This window comes from Neophocaena asiaeorientalis, unplaced genomic scaffold (genome assembly GCF_003031525.2).
Source record: "Neophocaena asiaeorientalis asiaeorientalis breed wild unplaced genomic scaffold, Neophocaena_asiaeorientalis_V1.1 scaffold256, whole genome shotgun sequence".
Classification (NCBI taxonomy): domain Eukaryota; kingdom Metazoa; phylum Chordata; class Mammalia; order Artiodactyla; family Phocoenidae; genus Neophocaena; species Neophocaena asiaeorientalis.
This window is the reverse complement of record NW_020185324.1, coordinates 7,063,423-7,083,430: the sequence shown is the minus strand read 5'-3', so window position 1 is coordinate 7,083,430 and position 20,008 is coordinate 7,063,423. Positions and strand designations below refer to the sequence as shown.

At 41.0% G+C, this 20,008-nt stretch overlaps 1 protein-coding gene across 2 annotated transcripts in view; it reads right to left on the bottom strand.

Annotated features, from left to right (window-relative positions):
- Positions 1 to 20,008, bottom strand: part of KDM4C (lysine demethylase 4C) — a 400,986-nt gene that overhangs the window by 76,277 nt on the left and 304,701 nt on the right. For both annotated transcript variants that reach the window (XM_024734252.1, XM_024734253.1), the window contains exon 18: positions 7,164 to 7,349. In XM_024734252.1, coding sequence (XP_024590020.1) covers positions 7,164 to 7,349 — 186 coding nt within the window. The remainder of the gene's footprint in view (positions 1 to 7,163; positions 7,350 to 20,008) is intronic.

Genomic DNA, 20,008 nt, shown 5'->3' with positions numbered 1-20,008 from the left:
CTATTGACATATGCTAGCAAAATACAGTTTTGATTCAGACCCAGCAGCAGCCAACCCCATGCAGATACTGCCACAAATGGGTAGCCCACTAGGGAACAGTGTGCAGGAGAGGTGGCATACCAAGGCATTTGGCCTTTCTCTGCCTGCATGGTCTCCCCATTCTCATTAGTTTCTGTATCCTTGACTGAATTAAAATTGGAATCTGCAATGGAGGCATCTGTTATCTCTTCCCACAAGTTCAAAAATTCCTTGAAACACTTTAATTAGCATCAGAAATGGGTCTGGAATCTCTGCAGTTGTTGCCCGAGCTGGGACTGGCACAAAGACCCTTACCAAGTGGCCAGACTTTGAAAAGGAGCTGGAAAATGGGGAGGGACAGAAGGGTAAGCTAAAGATGGCTCAACGGAGACAAGAGAGCCTATGGCCTAGGACCATGAGGTCACTGCAGGAAGCTTGTGGGGAGAGTGTCAGTGTCAGTAGAACTTTTCCTCTATGCCCCACAGCCAGGCCCAGCAGAAGGTAGGATGGCCCTCAGAGAGATTCCCTGGGTGTCTCTAACTACACTAGCTATGAAGGCAATAACAATGGGACTCCAGGGACTGAGGATGTGCTACAGATTCTCTGAAGCCCTTGTTCTGCTGACTGGAAGCCTGGGGGAGAAAAGCTCCATGATCATTGGCCTCGCCCTTCCCCTGGAAATATCTATAGAAGTAGAAGCAGGAAATTAAAATGAGGGTTATTAATAGAGTACAGAAGTCTGAAGTGGGATATATTTAATTTTCTTGATATAATTAAGAAAAACACTGTCTTCACTGGTTCTACCTGACAGAGTGAACAAGGGAAAATGGGTTCCAATTGTAAATATTCTAAAATGTCTGTGTTAAATATTTCTCCTCCCAGGCAAATCTGGCCTTAACTTTCTTTTTTTTTTTTTTGCGGTACACGGTCCTCTCAATATTGTGGCCTCTCCCTTTGCGGAGCACAGGCTCCGGACGCGCAGGTTCAATGGCCACGGCTCACAGGCCCAGCTGCTCCACAGCATGTGGGATCTTCCCAGACCGGGACACAAACCCGTGTCCCCTACATCGGCAGGCGGACTCTCAACCACTGCACCACCAGGGAAGCCCTGGCCTTAACTTTCTGTCATCTAGGATACATGGATTGAGATCTCAACAAAACACTCCTACTGATAAAAGCGTAAGGGATTTCTTTTTTCAAATGTATGTATGATTTAGAAAGATTGATCAGATTCATCCTTGAATCACCGTATTGTTTGTTTGTTTGTTTGAACCCTTGCTAAGAACTTTTTACTCCAGACATTTGCTTTGGTCAGAATTCTCTCTGCTTTTCAATAACAGTACAAATTCAGAAGGGCATTTCAAAAATAATTTACACACAAGAAACAAATCATATACAAATACCAGATTATTATGCGCAAGTCTAAGAAGAGCTTGTTATCTGGTCATAGCAAACTTTACTGACTGAACAGAAAGGGAGTTAGCAATATCCAAATTGTTATAGGAAAAACAACAACCACCAAACACTGTCAGTTAAACACAAAGACACCCAGATCTGGGGGGCAGGAAGAGCACTGTGGAAATGGCACCATTCAGATCATTGCTAGATGAGTGTTAGCTAAATCCTGGTTCTCTTTCTTAAAAGCAGGGAAGAGAAACTAGAAGGGGACAGAGTCAAGCCATGGAATGGAGCTCCAAACGAAAGGAGGGAAAAGAGGAAGAAAAGAAAAAACACTGATGGATTCAAACTATAGTTTGAATCAAGAGACAACTGGATAACTGAGAACTAATCACAAGTGAGAGTTTAGTTTGCTTTCAGTGTGGCATTCCGATGCCAGCGAGTTTGCCCGGCTCCGACAGGGTCAACACATCAACTCAAACTCTCAGCAAACTCAAACTCTCTCTGTTTAGAACCAGCACAAATGTTACCTCGTCTGTGAATTCTACCTGGCTGCCCCCGATAGAATTAGTGACTTCCTTCCAAGCACTCCCAAAACATTTTATTCATATCTTTATTTAGCCTATCTTATTATGGAATAGAGCATGGCAGCTAAGAGCCTGGTTCTGTGTCACAGTGCCTGGTTTTGAAACCACATGGTCAAAGTGTGACAGAAGCACCAAGAAGAAAATTACAGTCAACTGGTACCTGTTGGATCCCTAAAAGGCTAGAACCCATAATGATGCTCAAAATGGTCAGTGGGGATTTATAATGGGAATGAGTATCTGGGGTCTCTCCCTTATCAATCCATAATCAACCTGAAATACTACAGACCCTTTTTATAATTAATGAATTCATATAAAAGTGTTACTGATTTCTTAATGGTTTTTTTTTTTTTTTGGTCACTTGGTGTTTTCTCAATAACTGATACTGAAAGTACAATACACTATACAATATTCCAGGGTTTAGAATTTAGGGGCCTTGATCGTCCATTGATTGCTCCACATGCTGGCAAGGTGATAGTTGTTTCTGCACACCAAGGAAAGGTTTTATTGTTAGTGATGACAGGTATCCTCACCCCATTACCACCCAAAGTTTAGTTATGTAAGCATAGATTAACCAGAAGAGCTGCCTTGCTATAAGCCCTTCACCAGATCCTGGGCAATGCGGGTGTCCCTCCTGTCCTGAGCCACGCATAGTACCAGCAGGGAATGAGTTGTGCTAAAGCTTGTCTGGGCAGCTGGCCTGAAGACACAGGTGGGGAAAGAAGTCAGTAAGTGCTGAGCAAGAACTCAAGTTCTATTACAAAGATGAGTGCTAGAATAGAACAAGAAGGCAAGCTAAAGGGGCAGAATAACAAGAGAAACTTTCAGAGTGGGTGGGGGGAGGGGGGGCATACAGAAGCCAACATGACCATTACTTTCCATTGCCCACACCCAGAACACTGCCTGGAAATAAGGTGCCCATGTAAAATATCTAACACACACACGACATAAAAGATGCTCAATAAACACTAGCTCTCTTCTGTCCACTAAGCTCATTCCCTAGCATTAGCGAGTTATTTCAACAAATTTATACCAAGCAGCTTCTATGGAAGGCTGAGTACTAGTTTAAAAGACAAAACACTGGTTAAATTAGTTAATATAATGATCTAGTTAAAATAATAGAAAAAAATTGAAGAAAAGGTACACAAAATAGCAGGAAAAAGACTGACCACTAAGATGTTTACTTCAAGTTCTTCCTCTTTTTTGAATAGGTGTCTATCTCCCTGCTAATAGCCACAACTTAGAAAATTATAAAGGAAATAAATTTCTCAAATGTCTTTGATAGGAGAGAGTATTAAGATGAAAATGATGTATCTTGTATAAGATTCTATATTAGATAAGCCTTGTTCCTTACAGTGTATTAATGCATAAACTACAAGTGATTCTGGAGCTCCAACATTGCATATATGGAACAAACACTACGAATCTAATATGAAGGTTTATTGAAGTAATTTGCTTGAAAGAGAAATCTGTGCGTTCCATCTTCCTCAGTTCTGTTGCCCTTCGTTATTCAGGCATCTCTTCCATTGGACACCTCTCTAGCTTACTCAGGTGTGAGGAGATGACCCAGTTGTGGCTATACTTTGCAGAAGTATATAATTTATGAGCAGCTCATTGTTTGCTCTGGAGAAGAAATGTTTTCAAGGCTCCCAGGTTCAAAACCATTTTACTATCTATTGTGTTCTCCGTCTTTTCCTTATAAACATCTGTGCAACATGCACGTAAGTGGGTTAGGAACACATCCAATGGAACCTTCAGAAATAGAGCCAGAAGAGAGGTCACAGTGGCTCATGGCAAAGGATGGTCAAGTACCACAACACTACACACCTAAACACATGTGCACACATACATGCACACACGAATAAAACCTCATATTTGAAAGAAAGTAAGGTGCCAGTCAAAAAATATGTTTGACAAAAACACTGAAAACTGCGAACTAAAATTTAGATTATCAAGGATTAGCTGAACACTTTCTGTAATATGCTCCTTTCTACTTTAAGAATTTGAAAGCTACCTATTTCTCCAAATGTTATCATTCTAATTACAGAGTATGATTACTGTCTACTGGAAAAGTGCATTATAATAAATCAGACAAAATTTTTATAGCATTATCCAGAATGACTTTACACCCAAAGCTCAACAGCACTGAATAAGCTAGTATATTTTGAATAATTTATGGCATTAAAGGAGGAGTAGAATTTACTTTAAAATGGTCCTTTTGGATACAAAAAAGCAAATAATGGAAGAAGCAAAAAAAAAAAAAAAAAAAAAAAAAGAAAAAAAAAAACTAAAAAAAAAAAAAAAAGCAGGTGGCTTCCCACAACCGTAGTGGGTGAGATGACTCAGGCACCACTGTGATCATGGTCTGCTGCAAGTCCGGGAATATTTTTGAAAAAAAAAAAAAAAAAAAGAAAAAAAAAAAAAAAAAAAAAAAAAAAAAAAGGGAAACAAAAACTCTAAAGTAAGTATAAATGGAATACTGAAGTAACTGTAGCTTTATACTTCATTTCACCTAAATTGTACAGGCATCCTCTACTCTCTAAAATGCCTGTGTCGGCTCGCCAAGTTAGCCTGAAATTTATCTCAGAGTTTTTTCCACTGCTATGATTCAGTGATTGCCCATTACTCCCAAACAATCAAGACATGGTTAAGAACATAGACAAACTATACTTCCGACTCTTGGGAGTGTGTCCCCTGGCACTCACAGTTTACATCAAGAGAAGTACCTGAGTGAAGTTCAATTTTTTTATGCTTGAAAAAGGAAAGGACACTTAACACAGTAAGGGTAATCACAGTGCTCTTAACCAAAGTTGCCAGATTCTATGAATTCCCTCTAGTTAGTTGTCAAACATTTTGGGGAGGAATCTATACTTGAAGTCTAATTAAAGAATAATGGATAAGCATTAGCTATCAGGAATGTATTTTAGAAATCCAGTGTTCATAGTGCTTCCCCCTAGAGAGCTTTGCAAACGCAATTTACGATCACTAAAATGTTTTCCTCATAAGGAAAACCTGCCACATGTAATGTAAATTATATGGTCTTTTCCCTACCCTTTACAAAGTATACCAAGCTTAAAGTAATCTGTAGGGGAGAGCAGTTTCTAAATCACCTCAAAGTCAAATATTTTCCTTTTCATCATCATTTATGAAACACATTGGTAACATAGACCTGACTGAGCCACACATGAGAGTTAAGAGGAAGGAGGTCCTGATTGAACACCTGGATCTCTTTAATAGCAACTTCAGTATAATCATCAGTAACCACAGAGCTCTGGAATATTAAAAAGGGAATGTATGATCCCAAGCAAAGCTTTAGATGAACACCTCTAGCACCACTGGGGGTTTGGGGTTTGGAATTCAACAAATAGTAGAGTAGGGGCTGAAAAGACATTTACATTCCAGCACCTGTCGCTCATTAACTGAATCTATTTGGGCAAAAAACTGAACTTCTCTGAACTTGAGCTTCTTATCCTTGAAGCAGGGATAATATTACTCATGTGGCCCAGTTCATGTAGGATTGTAGCAGCAACAGCAGCAGAAGTAGCAAAACGAGAAAGCAGTAGTTCAACTTTCATTTTCTGAGGGCTTACAGTGTCCGGTGGATTGAAAACCACATGGTAAGGTAGGCATGCCACTGTAGACAAGGAAGCTGAGACTCAGAGAGAAGAACTTGCACAAGACTGCACTTGTGTTACTGGCAGAATCTAAGTGTGAACACCAACAACTCTGACTCCAGAGGCCATGACCTGGTTCACATCTCAAAATGTATTCACATGTGTCATCTAATGAGGTAATGCTAGTGACTTCACTGTAAATGGCAAAGCGCCACAGAATGCAATGTGTTATTAGTGTAATTTTTTTAAGCTGCTAAAGTGTTTTCTGCTGAGTACATATACTATTCTTAGCAAGAGCCCATCAACTCAAGAAACTAAGGAAAAAGCACGAATGAATATGTAACTTGAGACCTAAAACAATGGAAAAGTATGGAAAATGACTTTAAAATAGATGTGACAGTTGGTGATGTCATTTTCTACATTTGCACATTCGCATGCATCCACACAGAGTTCCAACCCACAAACATCAAGCATCTCTCAAGACACCGATGGAAGTTGCCAGAATCATCAAAAAGCCGAGAGATCCGTTGTGTGTGTGTCATGGCTCCCCAAGCCCATACCGACGACTTGGCAGGCTGCTCACAGGAGGTGATTAGAGACATGGGACAAGCATGTTAGTCTGCAAATAATCTGTGGCCAAGCTTCCCAGGGATAACAAGGGGCAGCACGTTAGCAAAGCTGAGGGTCGATAGGATGCTTTAGAGTCATCACTGGTGGCCAAAAACAATGATGGTGAACAAGAAAGCTAACAAAGGAATAGCAACTACCTCTACACTGTCTTAATGATTCTAAGCCTTTGAAACAGAGGAAAGACTCCATTCACCAAGGACAGGTAAACTGAATTACAATTAAATTCACATGTTAGTTAGTTGCAAACGCTCTTTTCCCAGAAATAGGTTCAGTCCTGACTGAAATGGAAAAGGCAGAAAACGCTGCCCTCTGAACTTCTCTTCTGCATTTCTGCTTTTCTGAGCTTGTCCTCACTCCTCTCGGCCTCTATGCTGCCCCTAACTTATCCCATCTCAGACAGCAAGTCCCCAAACATTTGTGATCACCCTCTCCCTCCCTTTACTGTGTTGCTGCTCTTTGTTTTCTCTAGAAGGGATTAAATAAACCCCTAAGGCCAGAGTGTACAGGTGTCTGGATTAAACACTGCAGGATCTCAGGAGACGCTTTCACATCAGTCTCTTCCCAGAAATGCTCTCCCCCTCATCCCAGAGATGTGCAGGACACAACCTGTACAAGCGTACTCAGCAGCCCTGTAGACAAACCCCAAACCAGAGCAGGCAGAAAGAGTTTTATCCATTCATCTGTTCATTCACTCATTAAACTCAATAAATATGTATTGCATCTAGCATGTGCCAGACACTGATGGGTCTTGGGCAAATACTAGTAAATAATAATGTATAATACCTGCCCTCAAGAAACTCACAGTCTAGACACATCATCAATGAGTAACATAACAGAGTAGAACATGCTAGCCCTGGGAGGTGTGCAGGAAGGGATTCATATGCAGTCTTGGCATCAGTAAAGGGAGAGCAGGCCTTACCACGTGTGGGTTGACTTTATGTCGAAAGCATGTGATGTTCACCACATACGGCCAATCGTCAGGCTCCATCAGCACCCCAGCAGCATGAGCACAGGTGACGTGGAATGAGGCTGGGCATCGGCCATAGGAACACTGGATGCAGGCTCCAGAGACCTTCTTAACCCGGTGCCTGCAGAACATGCATTTCTGGAGGGTTAAAACAAAGAAGAGCATCAATTCAAACTCGGTCAACTCAGCCAATTTCCACACTTCACAGCATAATAGCTATCAGAGAGTAAAAAAACTGATTACACCAACAAGGCCTGACCTCCAGGGCCCCTAATGGTGAGAGTGACTGTGACAACATAAGCTGCGTACCTTCAAGGAAACACACAGCTACAGCCGCATACTACCAGACACATGCTTGTGGTAAGGAAAGCCAAGCCCTTTTGCACATGCTTCTCCAGGCACAGAGCTGAGGAAGAGGCCCCCCGGGTGCTCCTGTAAATCACCCATGAATGCTGAAGCTTCTTCTCTTTTACCTTCTGCATGCTAGGCCTTTCTGTACATCAAGAGATAGACTATGGGTTTGACAGACAGGCATATACTCTCCTAAGTTAGACGAGGTCTTCAGAAATACCCAAAGAGGGGCTTCCCTGGTGGCGCAGTGGTTGAGAGTCCGCCTGCCGATGCAGGGGACACGGGTTCATTCCCTGGTCCGGGAGGATCCCATGTGCCGCGGAGCGGCTGGGACCGTGAGCCATGGCCGTTGAGCCTGCGCGTCCGGAGCCTGTGCTCCGCAGCGGGAGAGGCCACAACAGTGAGAGGCCCGCGTACCGCAAAAAAAAAAAAAAACCCAAAGAGCACACAGCTGGGCTCACGTTTCCATTTACAAGGAAACGTAAAGTGTTAAATGGTCCAATGTGGAAACTGCAGGCTCAAGTGTTTAATAATCCAAATCTGAACCCTTCATGACTGAAACAAAAATATGCCTCCCAAAGTGAGAAAACTGAAAATCACCCCAAAGGGCATAATTTTGTTGAATATCTATAGCTGACTATGCCTGGGGAAGAAAGAATGGAAATAAAAACTGCAATAATAGTTACCACAATATGAAAGTTAAATTGCATACAATTAGCCCCAAACATTATCAGTACATTTGTTACGAGAGATGGGAAAAAATCAAACAGCTTCACTAAATGCAAGATTTGTGAACTAATACTTGAAGGTTAGGAAAAAATAGTTGTAGAACAACACAGGGCCAGGTTCAGAAAGCAGAAGAAACAGAGTGATCAAAAAGCTCAACTTTTCATTCCTAAGGATAAAGGAAGTCTGCAATCTGATCAAATGATGATGCAAATATTCTTCTTTTATAGGTACATTTTCCTTCCTGGGACAAAAAAGGTACTTACACTCAATGCCTTTTGAGGACTGTAATGTTTTATCAACAGACCTGTAAGAATCAATGTGGACAAAACGTCTAACTCTTCTTTGCCCTCACATCTGATCAGCATCTTCAGTCTGCACCTTAATAGATTCTGCACCTTAATCTTACTCTGATCTCACCTACCCATCTATACCAACTTTCACCATCTCTGTCCATGTTGTCTTGCCCAGTGTAGCAGTGGCCTCCTAACCAGTCTCGCAGTCTTTTATTTCATGCCATTTTGATTCACCTTCCCATAGAACTGAAAAAAGACCCATTACAATACGAACAAAAGCATTATTTAACATCTTGATATCTCTTTGGCAATTCTTGGTATCAGTTTCAACACATTCCTGGTAATTCTTGGTTTACCAGTATCTTTTTGTCAATTCCAACCATTTGAAATATGATGACAGATATAATAGAAAGACCTCATATCAGGAACCCCAGGCATAATCAGATAATCTTTTAAGAGCCTAATCACACCACAAAGAGGTCAGTGTTTGAATAAATTCAGATATTGACAGATGTATGAAAGGAGAAATTGTTTCCTATTTTACCAATTAAATAGGATTAAGAGTAAGAAAGAGTACTATGACTTAGCTAATTAATGAACTGGTAACTCCCAGCCTCTTCTACCATTAACTTCCTCAATAAACAGAAGTTCTCCAGAAAGAGGGAAGGAGACAGAGAGAATACATTTAAGCCTACTAATAACTCACTCCTTGGAATCTAGTAAGGGAAGTGCCTCCTTTCCCAGGAAGACCAGAGGTAGCCATTTCTAAGGATAAAACCAGTATCCTTAGAAAGTCAACCTGAAGACTCTTGTAATGCAATGCTTTGGAAGATGTTTATTCATAGAGTTGAGAAGTTTGGCTTAAACATCTAATAGGTTCTTGGAGAGATGGAGAACTCCACAAAACTTAGTAGGGGAGCCATTCCGTATGCTGTATTACAGTCTACATAGTACTTCCAAACCGCAGTTTCACCTGCTTGCTACTAAACCAATTGTTCTCTACCCTGGCTAAAGCAACTATGGCAATTTAACACCTATACTGCTGGGCTGCGGAATTTAATTCAATAGGGCAAAGATTAGGACATATAAGCCACTTCCTAGAATGTTACAATAGAATTAAGTACTATGAAAAAAGTAGAAACAAAATGCTATACGAAACTAGAATGACCAGTGCAATCAGGTGTGCTTGGGGGTAACATAGGGAAGAAGGCTTTAAAGAAATGTAATGAACTGACTGGATCAAGATGGTGGCCTCAGCCCCTGCTACAAATCCACCAGCCCCAAACCCTAAATAAATAGAGATAGGAAAAAGAATGAAACCGTAATAGCACTGACTAACAAAAAAGAGAGCACTTAATTTCAGGGAGGAGAGCCCCAGCAACAAACTATTAGTAGGTTTCTCTGAGGAGGCAGTTCTGGCAAGGCCAACGTCAAGAGTGGAAGCAAATAATTAAAAGGCAAGGGACCCACTGTCAGGCCAGCCCCACGGCCCACCTGCCCCCACTCTTCATCAGCAGGTGAAGTAATCTGATCCGATCTGAATCCAAGTCCTGTGACCTGACCTATCATTTGCCAATAAGACAAGTGAATTCTCGTTTGGGCTAAGGAAAAAAATAGTGCACCCAAGATAAAATACAATCATATACTTTAAAAATCACAAACACTTAAAGGAAAACAATACCATGAACAAGAGATACTATAATTAATAAATAGAAGAATAGCTGGCCTAAGGAATCAGGTAAGGGGAAACAGAAGACGAGTTTAAAAGAGATGCAGCATGTGTTATGATAGATTCCCAAACAGATCCCATCAATTGAAAAACAAAAACAGTAACAACCACCAGTTCTAAAATTAAAAATATTATTGTAAAGAAAAAAAAATTAAGATGTGCTAAATTCTGAAATGGATCCCACTGAAGATCAAATTAGCAACTGGAAGATGGAGCCCAGAGATTGTGCAGGACACAGAAGAAAAGATCAAAAAAGAAGGAAAATGGAACACAAATGCTAAGCAGTATTGAAAAGAGATCCAGATGTTCTACTATCTCTCTAAAAGGCATTCTAGGGCTTCCCTGGTGGCGCAGTGGTTGAGAGTCCGCCTGCCCATGCAGGGGACACGGGTTCGTGCCCCGGTCCGGGAAGATCCCACATGCCGCGGAGCGGCTGGGCCCGTGAGCCATGGCTGCTGAGCCTGCGCGTCCGGAGCCTGTGCTCTGCAATGGGAGAGGCCACAACAGTGAGAGGCCCGCGTACCGCAAAAAAAAAAAAAAAAAAGGCATTCTAGATGAATAGAAAAAGAGAAAATAACAGAAATTTTCCAGACCTGAAAAAGGCCCAACAAGTAGGGTTAATTTTTTTTTTAAATCACCTAAACACATCTTAGATACATGTTATATTTTGACATAAAAAGAGAAAATCCCAAAATCTTCCAAAGAAGTAATCAGATCTTCCATAGTAATCTGAAAAATCAGGTTACTGTCAGATCTCTAATCTGCAATAGTGAGTGCTAAAAGACAATGAAACAGTCTTCCAATTTATAGAGGAAAATTAAATTTGGTCTACATCCAGCCTAATTTTCATTCAAATGTGAGAGCAAACATAAAGATTATTTTTTCTTTTTCACATTCAAGGATCAGAAGTATGCAATGAAGAAGTAAAGAGTAACCAAAATGCTAAATATGTGGATAAATCTAAATGAATATGGACTGTATGAACAATAACATTAATGTCTTCCGGGTTTGAAAACAGAGAGAGAATCTGAATAGATGACAACAGTAGCATATAAGGAAGAAGCAGCAAAAGTGAAGTTTTAAATGTTCTAAATGTTCTTGAATTGTCTGGGAAAAGGGTAAAAGTACCAATTCACTAATAGTGGGAAAACAAATAGAATAAGGAAAAATAATAAATTCAAACAAAGACATGAAAGGAAAGAAACAGAAACATAGAACAGGTGGGAGCAAAGGAAAAAGCACGTTATAAATTGGGAGAACTAAACCCAAACATATCAGTAAGTTAACTGTAAACAGACTAAATTTTATCTTATAGACCAAGGGTAGCAGAAGTTTTCTTAAAATGCCAGATAAATATTTTAGGCTTGTGAGCCACACAGTGCCAGTTGCAAGTGCTCAACTCTACCTTGTATAGTTGAATTGAACAATGTGGGGCTTAGGGGCACCAACCCCAACCCCTGCGCAGTCAAAAATCATGTAACTTTTGACTCCCCCAGACTTAACTACTAAGAGCCTACTGCTGACCAGAAGCCTTACCCATAACATAAACACTCGATGAACACGTATTTTGTATGTCATATGTATTATACACGCTATTCTTACAATAAAGTAAACTAGAGAAAAGAAAATGTTATTTAAAAAATCAAAGAAGATAAAATACATCTACAGTACTGTACTATATTTATCCATACCTAAGTTTATGTCATCTGTTTACAAGATGAATTGTCTGTCAGTACCTACATCAATATTGTCTTATAGGATATGAAAAACTGTAGATGTTAAACATATTGCTAACAGTAGGCATCAAAAATTAAAAGATAATGTTAAAAAAATTCATATTTACTTACAGGTATAATGATTCATGCATTAATAATGAAGAAGCAGTAATATGACTGCTCTATGGGTAGCCTAATGTAATGGGTGGCACCGTGTGTGGTCTGTGTTTGTGTGTGTAACTTTTGATAAATTTTAACTTTTTATAATAGATCTGTGTATATTTTATGGTAGAAAATGATAAAATAGACTAGTATCTACATATAGTTTATGCATTCATGACATACCTAACATGTTCTTAATTTTTGCCATATTTCTAAACTACATGGTTCATCTGCAAGTTTTTCAAATTGCCACGAATCTCCAAAAAAATTTCCAATATATTTATTGAAAAAAAAAATCCACAGATAAATGGACCCATGTTTCTCAAGGGTCAACTGTAGTATAAAAGCTGCTACAGATAATTCACAAATGATGGGCGTGGCTGTGTTCCAATAAAACTTTATTTACAACAACAAGCACGTGCCCTAGTGTGCTGACCCCAGCTATAGGCCATGGGCACGTATTTGAAGATAGTGAGCTGTGAAATGATGGAATCAGTATTTAAGTAAGATCACTCTAGCAGCAAGGTGGATAAAGAGCAGACTGGTGGGAAATGAAACTGTTAGGAAGCCACAGGAATACTGAGGCAAAGGATGATGACGACTTGGACTAGGGAAGTGGCTATTAGGAGGAAGGTAAATGTTAAGTGTTTTTCACTCCTGTTATTCTTTGTTGACAGAAATTCTATATCTTCCTTTAAATAGAGCTACTCACTCAAGGCCAGGGCTGGACAGTCTGTGTGCTGTGGGAAAGAACCTCTTTAGTAGCTGCTTTAGTTTTGAAATAGATGAGGGTTGAGGTGACCAATTTCTAGAGGGATGAGGACTGAAAGGAATGTGTGAACAGTAAGACTGTTGGGCGCTTAAAAGCACAGAAAGTTCAGAAAGGTAGGGCCATTCTTCCTGCAGTTCCTGTTTGAGATGCCAGTGACCCACTGGGAGAGGGATAAGGAACTGATTTCTGGAAGACGATAAATAAAGGAGGTTTGAGAAGTCAAATGAGGCAGCCTAGAGACCCATCACTTGGGGTACTTCGGAACAAAGTTGAGGAGGGCTGATGTCCAGGGAGACCAACACAGCAGAGCAGGACAATGCTGACACAGATGACACTGGAGAGTGACTTTAAGGTGTCATTCACCTTTATGGTTTTCTAGTAAGGATGCCTGGGACATAACAGCTGCTCAATGTTTGTTGAACTAAACTGAATCCAGGCAAGTATATTTTGGTCAAGCTATAGACCTGCTCGCCTGTTTCCTCAACAGTGAAAAAAGACTCCACACGTAACTATGCCACCAGAGATGTTAGAGGGCTTCAGAATCACTGGGAGGCCTGCTTCAAGCACAGGTTGCAGGCGCCACCCCCAGAATTTCAGTGTGTCTGGGCTGGGGCTGTTGAATTTGCATTTCTGACAAGTTGTCAGTAATACTGATGCTGTTGATCCAGGGATCACACTTTGAGAACCACTGGGCTGGTGGGTTAAAGTGTTAAAGGGTGTGGATTATTCTGAGAGGCTCTAGTATAAGGCAATTCAGGAAGTACAATGTTTTTTCATCTATTCTTCTGTGTCAAGGGCTGAGAGAATCCTCAGGCAAGTATGATTTATAGATCACTGTACTTTCTCGGGGGACTGGATTTCCATACTTATTCCAATGGCATAGGCCATTAAAGCTCCTAATGGGTTGAGGATTTAATGAAGTATCTGGCAGTGAGGCTTTGTGTACCATTAGATTCCTTGAGCACAGAGCCTGGCAAAGGGCATCAAGAAATGATGAGCTGTGAAGGAGTTACAGGTTCAAAGCACATCCCCTTCCCTTTTTCTTTTAATATGATTTGTAGTATGATTTTATTGTTGTTTTGCCAATTTTATGATTCTTTTTTCTTCCATAAATAAGCTGATAATTTCAAAACAGGCACAAATACTTTTATTTTAATTAGTATTTCCTTATCAGACAGGTAACAAGCTGATACTACCTAATTGCTTTTTCCTTTTGCTCTCCAAAGATGTTTTTTCCAGGTACTCCATGGCAAGCTGACATTTCCAGCTCCAACAGGGAATACTGTTGGACTCAATGGATGTCACTATTGTTGCAGGCAAGTCAGAGGACTGAGGCTGAAACTCTGATTTTGCTCTACATCCTTAAATATAGGTTTTAAAAGAGAAACCTTTTTTTTTTTACTCTACCTGTAAAATTTATGTTCTGCTCATAAATATTCATTAACTCAGTCACTCACGTGCCAATAATGGCCAACACTGGGGGAACGCTGTATGATGCAGTCTAAGATTTACAGCAAGGAGCTTACAGTCCAGGGGAGGAAACAGACATGTAAACAACTTAGGCAGAAGGAAAAGCAGAACACGAGAGCTGTCATGTGAGAGCAAGATTCAGAAGGAGCAGAGAGAGGAGTAGATTGATACCGAGAGAAATCAGTTTACCCAGAGAGCTAAAGAGTGGCTGGGGAGGAAGGGAGAAGGGAAGGTTGAAAACCGAGGTGTCCACGGTGAGCTCACACTGCAGGGTATGGGCTGCTATAGTAAGGGGCAGCAATTAATATGCAGTCTCACACCACTCGGGCCAGACAGAATTGTTCTGATCTCAGTGGTCTAAGCATATTACAAATGGCAGATGTCATGAAATGATACAGTAAAACTCAATTCTGAATACTTGTGCATCAGCTCGTAACATGGTGAGCACTCTGTCGCTCCACACCCCCATCAAGAAAAGTTATTTCTACCCTTCAAGTTCAGAGCATTAAAATAAATGGCTCACGGTGTCAAGCGTGTGGAATTAAATCATTATTTATGATATGTATCAGAAGCCATTTATCTCATTGCTTTTTGTTTAGTGAGATTCACCCCACAAAGGGTGAGAAGCTAAGAAAAAGTCAAGCAGCAGGCTAAAGAGGAAAGGGCAGAGGAATGAGCTCAGCCAGGCCAAGAGACAGAGACAGAAAAACGGGCAGAGGTGGTGGTGATCAGCCAGAAGGCTGCACTTATTCAAAACAAGCAAGGGAGGCTTTGTTGGCCCTGAGAAATATTAAACAAGAATCACAAAAGGATTCTAGAACTGGAAAGGCCATGGCAGTTCATACACAAACCGACAAATTAACAAATGACTCTTGAAAAGCATTATGTCAACAGCCCAGTCACACTTTTTTTTTAAAATTTTGGATCAGCAGAAACACCACCAGGAAGATCACCAAATAGGAATCCTCTGGAAGCACCTTTTAATACCAGTACTAGAACACTGACTGCACACAGTAGGTGCTCAATAAATATCCACTGACCACATGAAGGATCGTTTCCTTATTATATATAACGCGTCAATTCATTCTTTCAGCTATCTCAATATTTATTAAATATCTTCTATATGAAACGCATTTTGAAAAATGCAAAAGGAGACACAAAAAGATGCTATCCATTTATTCAAGAAGCTTAATTTGGCAAACAAAAAGAGCTGTGACAAAAGTGTTGCCACGGTCATCACGATAATCAAGATGAAGGGCTACGGACTTGGAAGGAGATGGGGATGGACCAGCAGAACAAAGGTGAAGCCGGCATGTGCACCTGAGCAGTTACCCATCTGCACCCCTGCTCTTCACCACTCTTCAAGTGAGAAATAGGGGCAACAAAGAAGGAACTTCATGACAGCCACCCGAGGGACACCAACACAGGACAAGGAAGGAGGTGCGATTCTGCTTGGACGGCTCAGGCCAGGTGGTAGGATTGCTCAGGCAGGTGACCCGTGCACCGCTCTGAACTGAGGGCCATAAGTCACCAAGTCCAGGCACTTCTGGGTCAGTTCCACAGACTGGCTCCTGGGAACTTATAATAAAGTAAAAAGGGGGCTTCTCCAAAGTCAGAAGTTCCCTGTAATTAACTTCTTGGTGTTCAGAGGCTACGTGCAATGCTTCTACACCAGGTCCTATGCTGCCTTGCAGCGTGCTGGGGACGTGCTGCATGATGGCTGAGCCTGCAGCGGCGGCGGGGACACGGGGTCCCCCGTGTGGCTCAGGGAAGCTGTCTAGCAGGTTTTAGAGAACTGGGGGAGCCAGCGAGAGTGGGCTGCCTTTGAGTTCACCTTGAAGGACTAGCAGGTTTCAGCCAGTCCACATGCAGAGGCATGAGGAGGGAGGGAGGGAGGACATTCTAGATGGATGTAACAAAGCTAAGAGGTTTCTGAGTGGCTTCAGCAACCAAGCAAGTCTCCAGGGCAGCCCAGAAAATCTCAACAACCTTGGGCTAAGAATGCCTGTTGCCCAGGCATGTCTCTTTGCTCACCCATCTTTTGCTCTTTGAGAGTTGGACAAATTCTACTCATCTTGTTATCGAAGGTACCTGGCATGTGTGCAAACTAAATATCTGGGGAGTTCCCTGACCAAACACCACACTCCCCTGTCTTCCCTACATGGATAGTATTTCAGTTATTAGAAGCATGGACTGGGAAGTCAGACAGACCTGGTTTTGAATCCAGCTCAGCACAGGCACAAAGGATAGTCACAGAAACAGCCAAAATAACATGGACTGAATAAACAGAAATGGTGAGAAGTCATGGGGGCAGCACGCTAGCCCCTGAACATCTCCTGCCCTTCTTCCTGACACCCCCTCAGCAGAAAACAGAGCTTCCCCTCTGCAATTACTACCTGGGCTATGCAGAAAAGCCAGACATATAAGCAGCATTTGCAATTAAATTAAATATTAAAGGCAACATCACAATCTCATGTTCAAAGAGGCACTTCACTGATGGTATAAAGCAGCATTTGCTGAATCACGAAATAGGCAATGTTATCTATGCTGAGAAAAATCAATCACTTATCATTTCTACTTCTCTAACAGCCTGTTTGGGTTCTATACTTCATTGCAAGTTTATTTCAGATTTAAAGGGCAAAGGGGGCATACAACTATAGCATATAGAGAGCTTTAGAACAAATCTTATTCCAAGTACTTATTAAGTGTCACTAAACATCTTTCAGCTGATGGGTGGGGAAAGCAAGCCTCCTAAACCACAAAATAAACATTTTGTAAGTACTTTTTATTTGCATTTTTATTTCTTTTTATGTTAATATTAAAGAGCTCCTGTTTCCTAGAGGAAATTTCATTTTTTGAAATTATTGTTTACAAGAAATCAAACAGAAATTCTTACTCTCCTCGAATAAAGCATTTAATTGAACCCAGAATTACTGAATTATATACTTACTTAAAAAAAAAAAAAGGCACTCTGTCCTTTCTGATACAACGAGGTCCTGCTTAGTCACTGATATGTGCTCTCTAACCCACAAAAATTGACACAAATTTGTGAGGTTACCTATAACTTAGAAGAATTTTTATAGATCACTCTGAATTAATGCTGGAAATGATAGCATTTTAATCATTTAATTCTCTGTTAAATCTAAAAAGAAACACAATTTTCCTGTTTGTCACAGTTTAGGGAGACTGGCTTACAAGCTTCCTGCTGTTCCAAGGACAGGCAAAAAAAAAAAATCTTTATTTATTATGAATATCTGATACGACTTGCTATTGGCATTATCAGATCAAGGACTAAGGACACATTTTCTATTTATTTCTGGCCTCAAGCCTAAAGGCCTTAAGATATCTGACAAAAAAACAATAAATCAAAGACAAAGACTAATTATCCTTAGCAATATTTGTTTTGAGACAGTGCAAACATCCAACACTATAAAGGTTGCAGGGTTGTTTTGTTCAAGGTTTTTTTAGAGAGGAGTGTATGTTTCTGAAATGCCTGTTTTCTGTATATTTACTGAAATTGCGTTCACTGGTCGGGTCTGAGAGGAAACAGTAAAGGCATCTCTAATCTGCAGAGAAGGAACTGGCTCCCACGAGCCAAATTTCAACCTCCTCTCTTATCTGACTTCCTACAGGCACTTTTTAACAGTTTAAATGAACATTTATGTACACTCTTGCTACATATATTTATCTTGGTGAATGGTACTTATTTGAATGTTTGGAAAAAGGAAAAATAAAGAGATCTCATGATTTATTTTTGATCACTACACAAACTGAGATGCTGGGGTGTACTTCCTGCTCTAAACACCAGAAACTGCCCCAAGGCCCCTGAATACATCTGACTCTTGTGAGAAACTGTCACCCATGAATGGTTCTCTCTGTGGCCTGCTGCAACCTCTTTGTCTCTTGTCTTTCAATTATACCAGCAGCAGACCATATTGCGAAAAATTATGTTTAAGTTTAAATACCCCAGCACCATGTCTCCAAATAAAACTGAGGAAGCAGTGATGAAAAGCTATTAGGTCAACATTAGCAGACGTGTCACAGGTGGCCTTTCAGAGGAAGACCCTCTCCCTCTCCGGTGGGGAAAACTGTGGTCCTGAGAAAAGCCAGGTCAGGGTACAGCCCCCTGTGTGAACACTGTCCGGTCCAGAGCCCATCCCTCCTCCTGCTTCTGGAGGAACAATCACCTAACAGTGAGTTTGAGGATATGTCTTCTAGGTTAGACAAATGTGGGGTTTCAATCTCAAGTGGCCCTTAGGGTCACCGAGAAGTTCTTTTATCTTTCCCAGCTGAGGGAATGGACAAAAGGCGGTAAAACGGGCTCTGGTCAAAGGATTAAGATTGAACCCTAACCCTGCCCCCACTGTGGCCTTGCACTGATTTACTAACCAGGATATTGCTTCTGGTTTATTTATGTGGACTTCCTCTGAGGACGAGTAAATGGCCAATATTTTTTTCAATGATCTATTTGTGGGTAATCTTTCCAAGCTTAGCTGCTTCACTGGTCAAGTAAAGATGACAACAGCAACTACTCCTCATGAAGCTGTTCTCAGGGTTCAAAGAAATAACATCTATAAAAGGTTTCTCAGACCCTAGGACATAGTCAGAGCTAAGCAAGGCTGTCCCATCTGTTCCCAAACCTTACCACTCTTGAAGCCCAAATCCGCACATTCTAAAGACAACTGAGCCTCTTCCTTCAACCAGATAATAGGGACCATGAGGCATGAAGGTCCTCAACCGCCCTGACCTCCCCTTCATCTTCAAAGCCACAGTTTCAAAACACTGATGCTCATAATCATTCAGACACCAGGTAACTATAGATTTCTGCATCTTGTTATTTAATGCATTGATAAAAAAAAAACACGTTACCATGTCACAAACTAATTTTTAAAACAGTTTAGTAAGTGTACTTCAATATTATTGTCTCCTCTGTAATCCTATGTATTTTATTTTTAATATTTCAAAATACTTTTCTGAAGAACTATCCATAGCCTTTACCAAAAACTGCCAAAAGAGTCCATGAAACAAGTTAAGAATCCCTGACACAGAACAATTAAAAATGTCTAAAGTCACCATGAATGAACATAGTGATTACAATCACCACATAAGAACAAATATTTCAGTGAATAAGCAAAAATGGAAAACATCGCTCCCACGGGGACCCAGCCTGAGGGGCAGGAGTGGGAGCTTCAAAACTAGGGTGGCGCGAAAGCCATGTGGATGAAAGGCTCTTGGTGCTGCAGCCAGGAGTCAGTGCTGTACCTCTGACGTGGGAGAGCCAACTTCAGGACACTGGTCCACAAGAGACCTCCCAGCTCCACATAATATCAAATGGCGAAAATCTCCCAGAGATCTCTATCTCAACACCAGCACCCAGCTTCACTCAACGACCAACAAGCTACAGTGATGGACATCCTATGCCAAACAATGAGCAAGACAGGAACACAACCCCACCCATTAGCAGAGAGGCTGCCTAAAATCATAATAAGTCCACAGACACCTGAAAACACACCACCAGACATGGACCTGCCCACCAGAAAGACAAGATCCAGCCTCATCCACCACTAGTGTTCCAC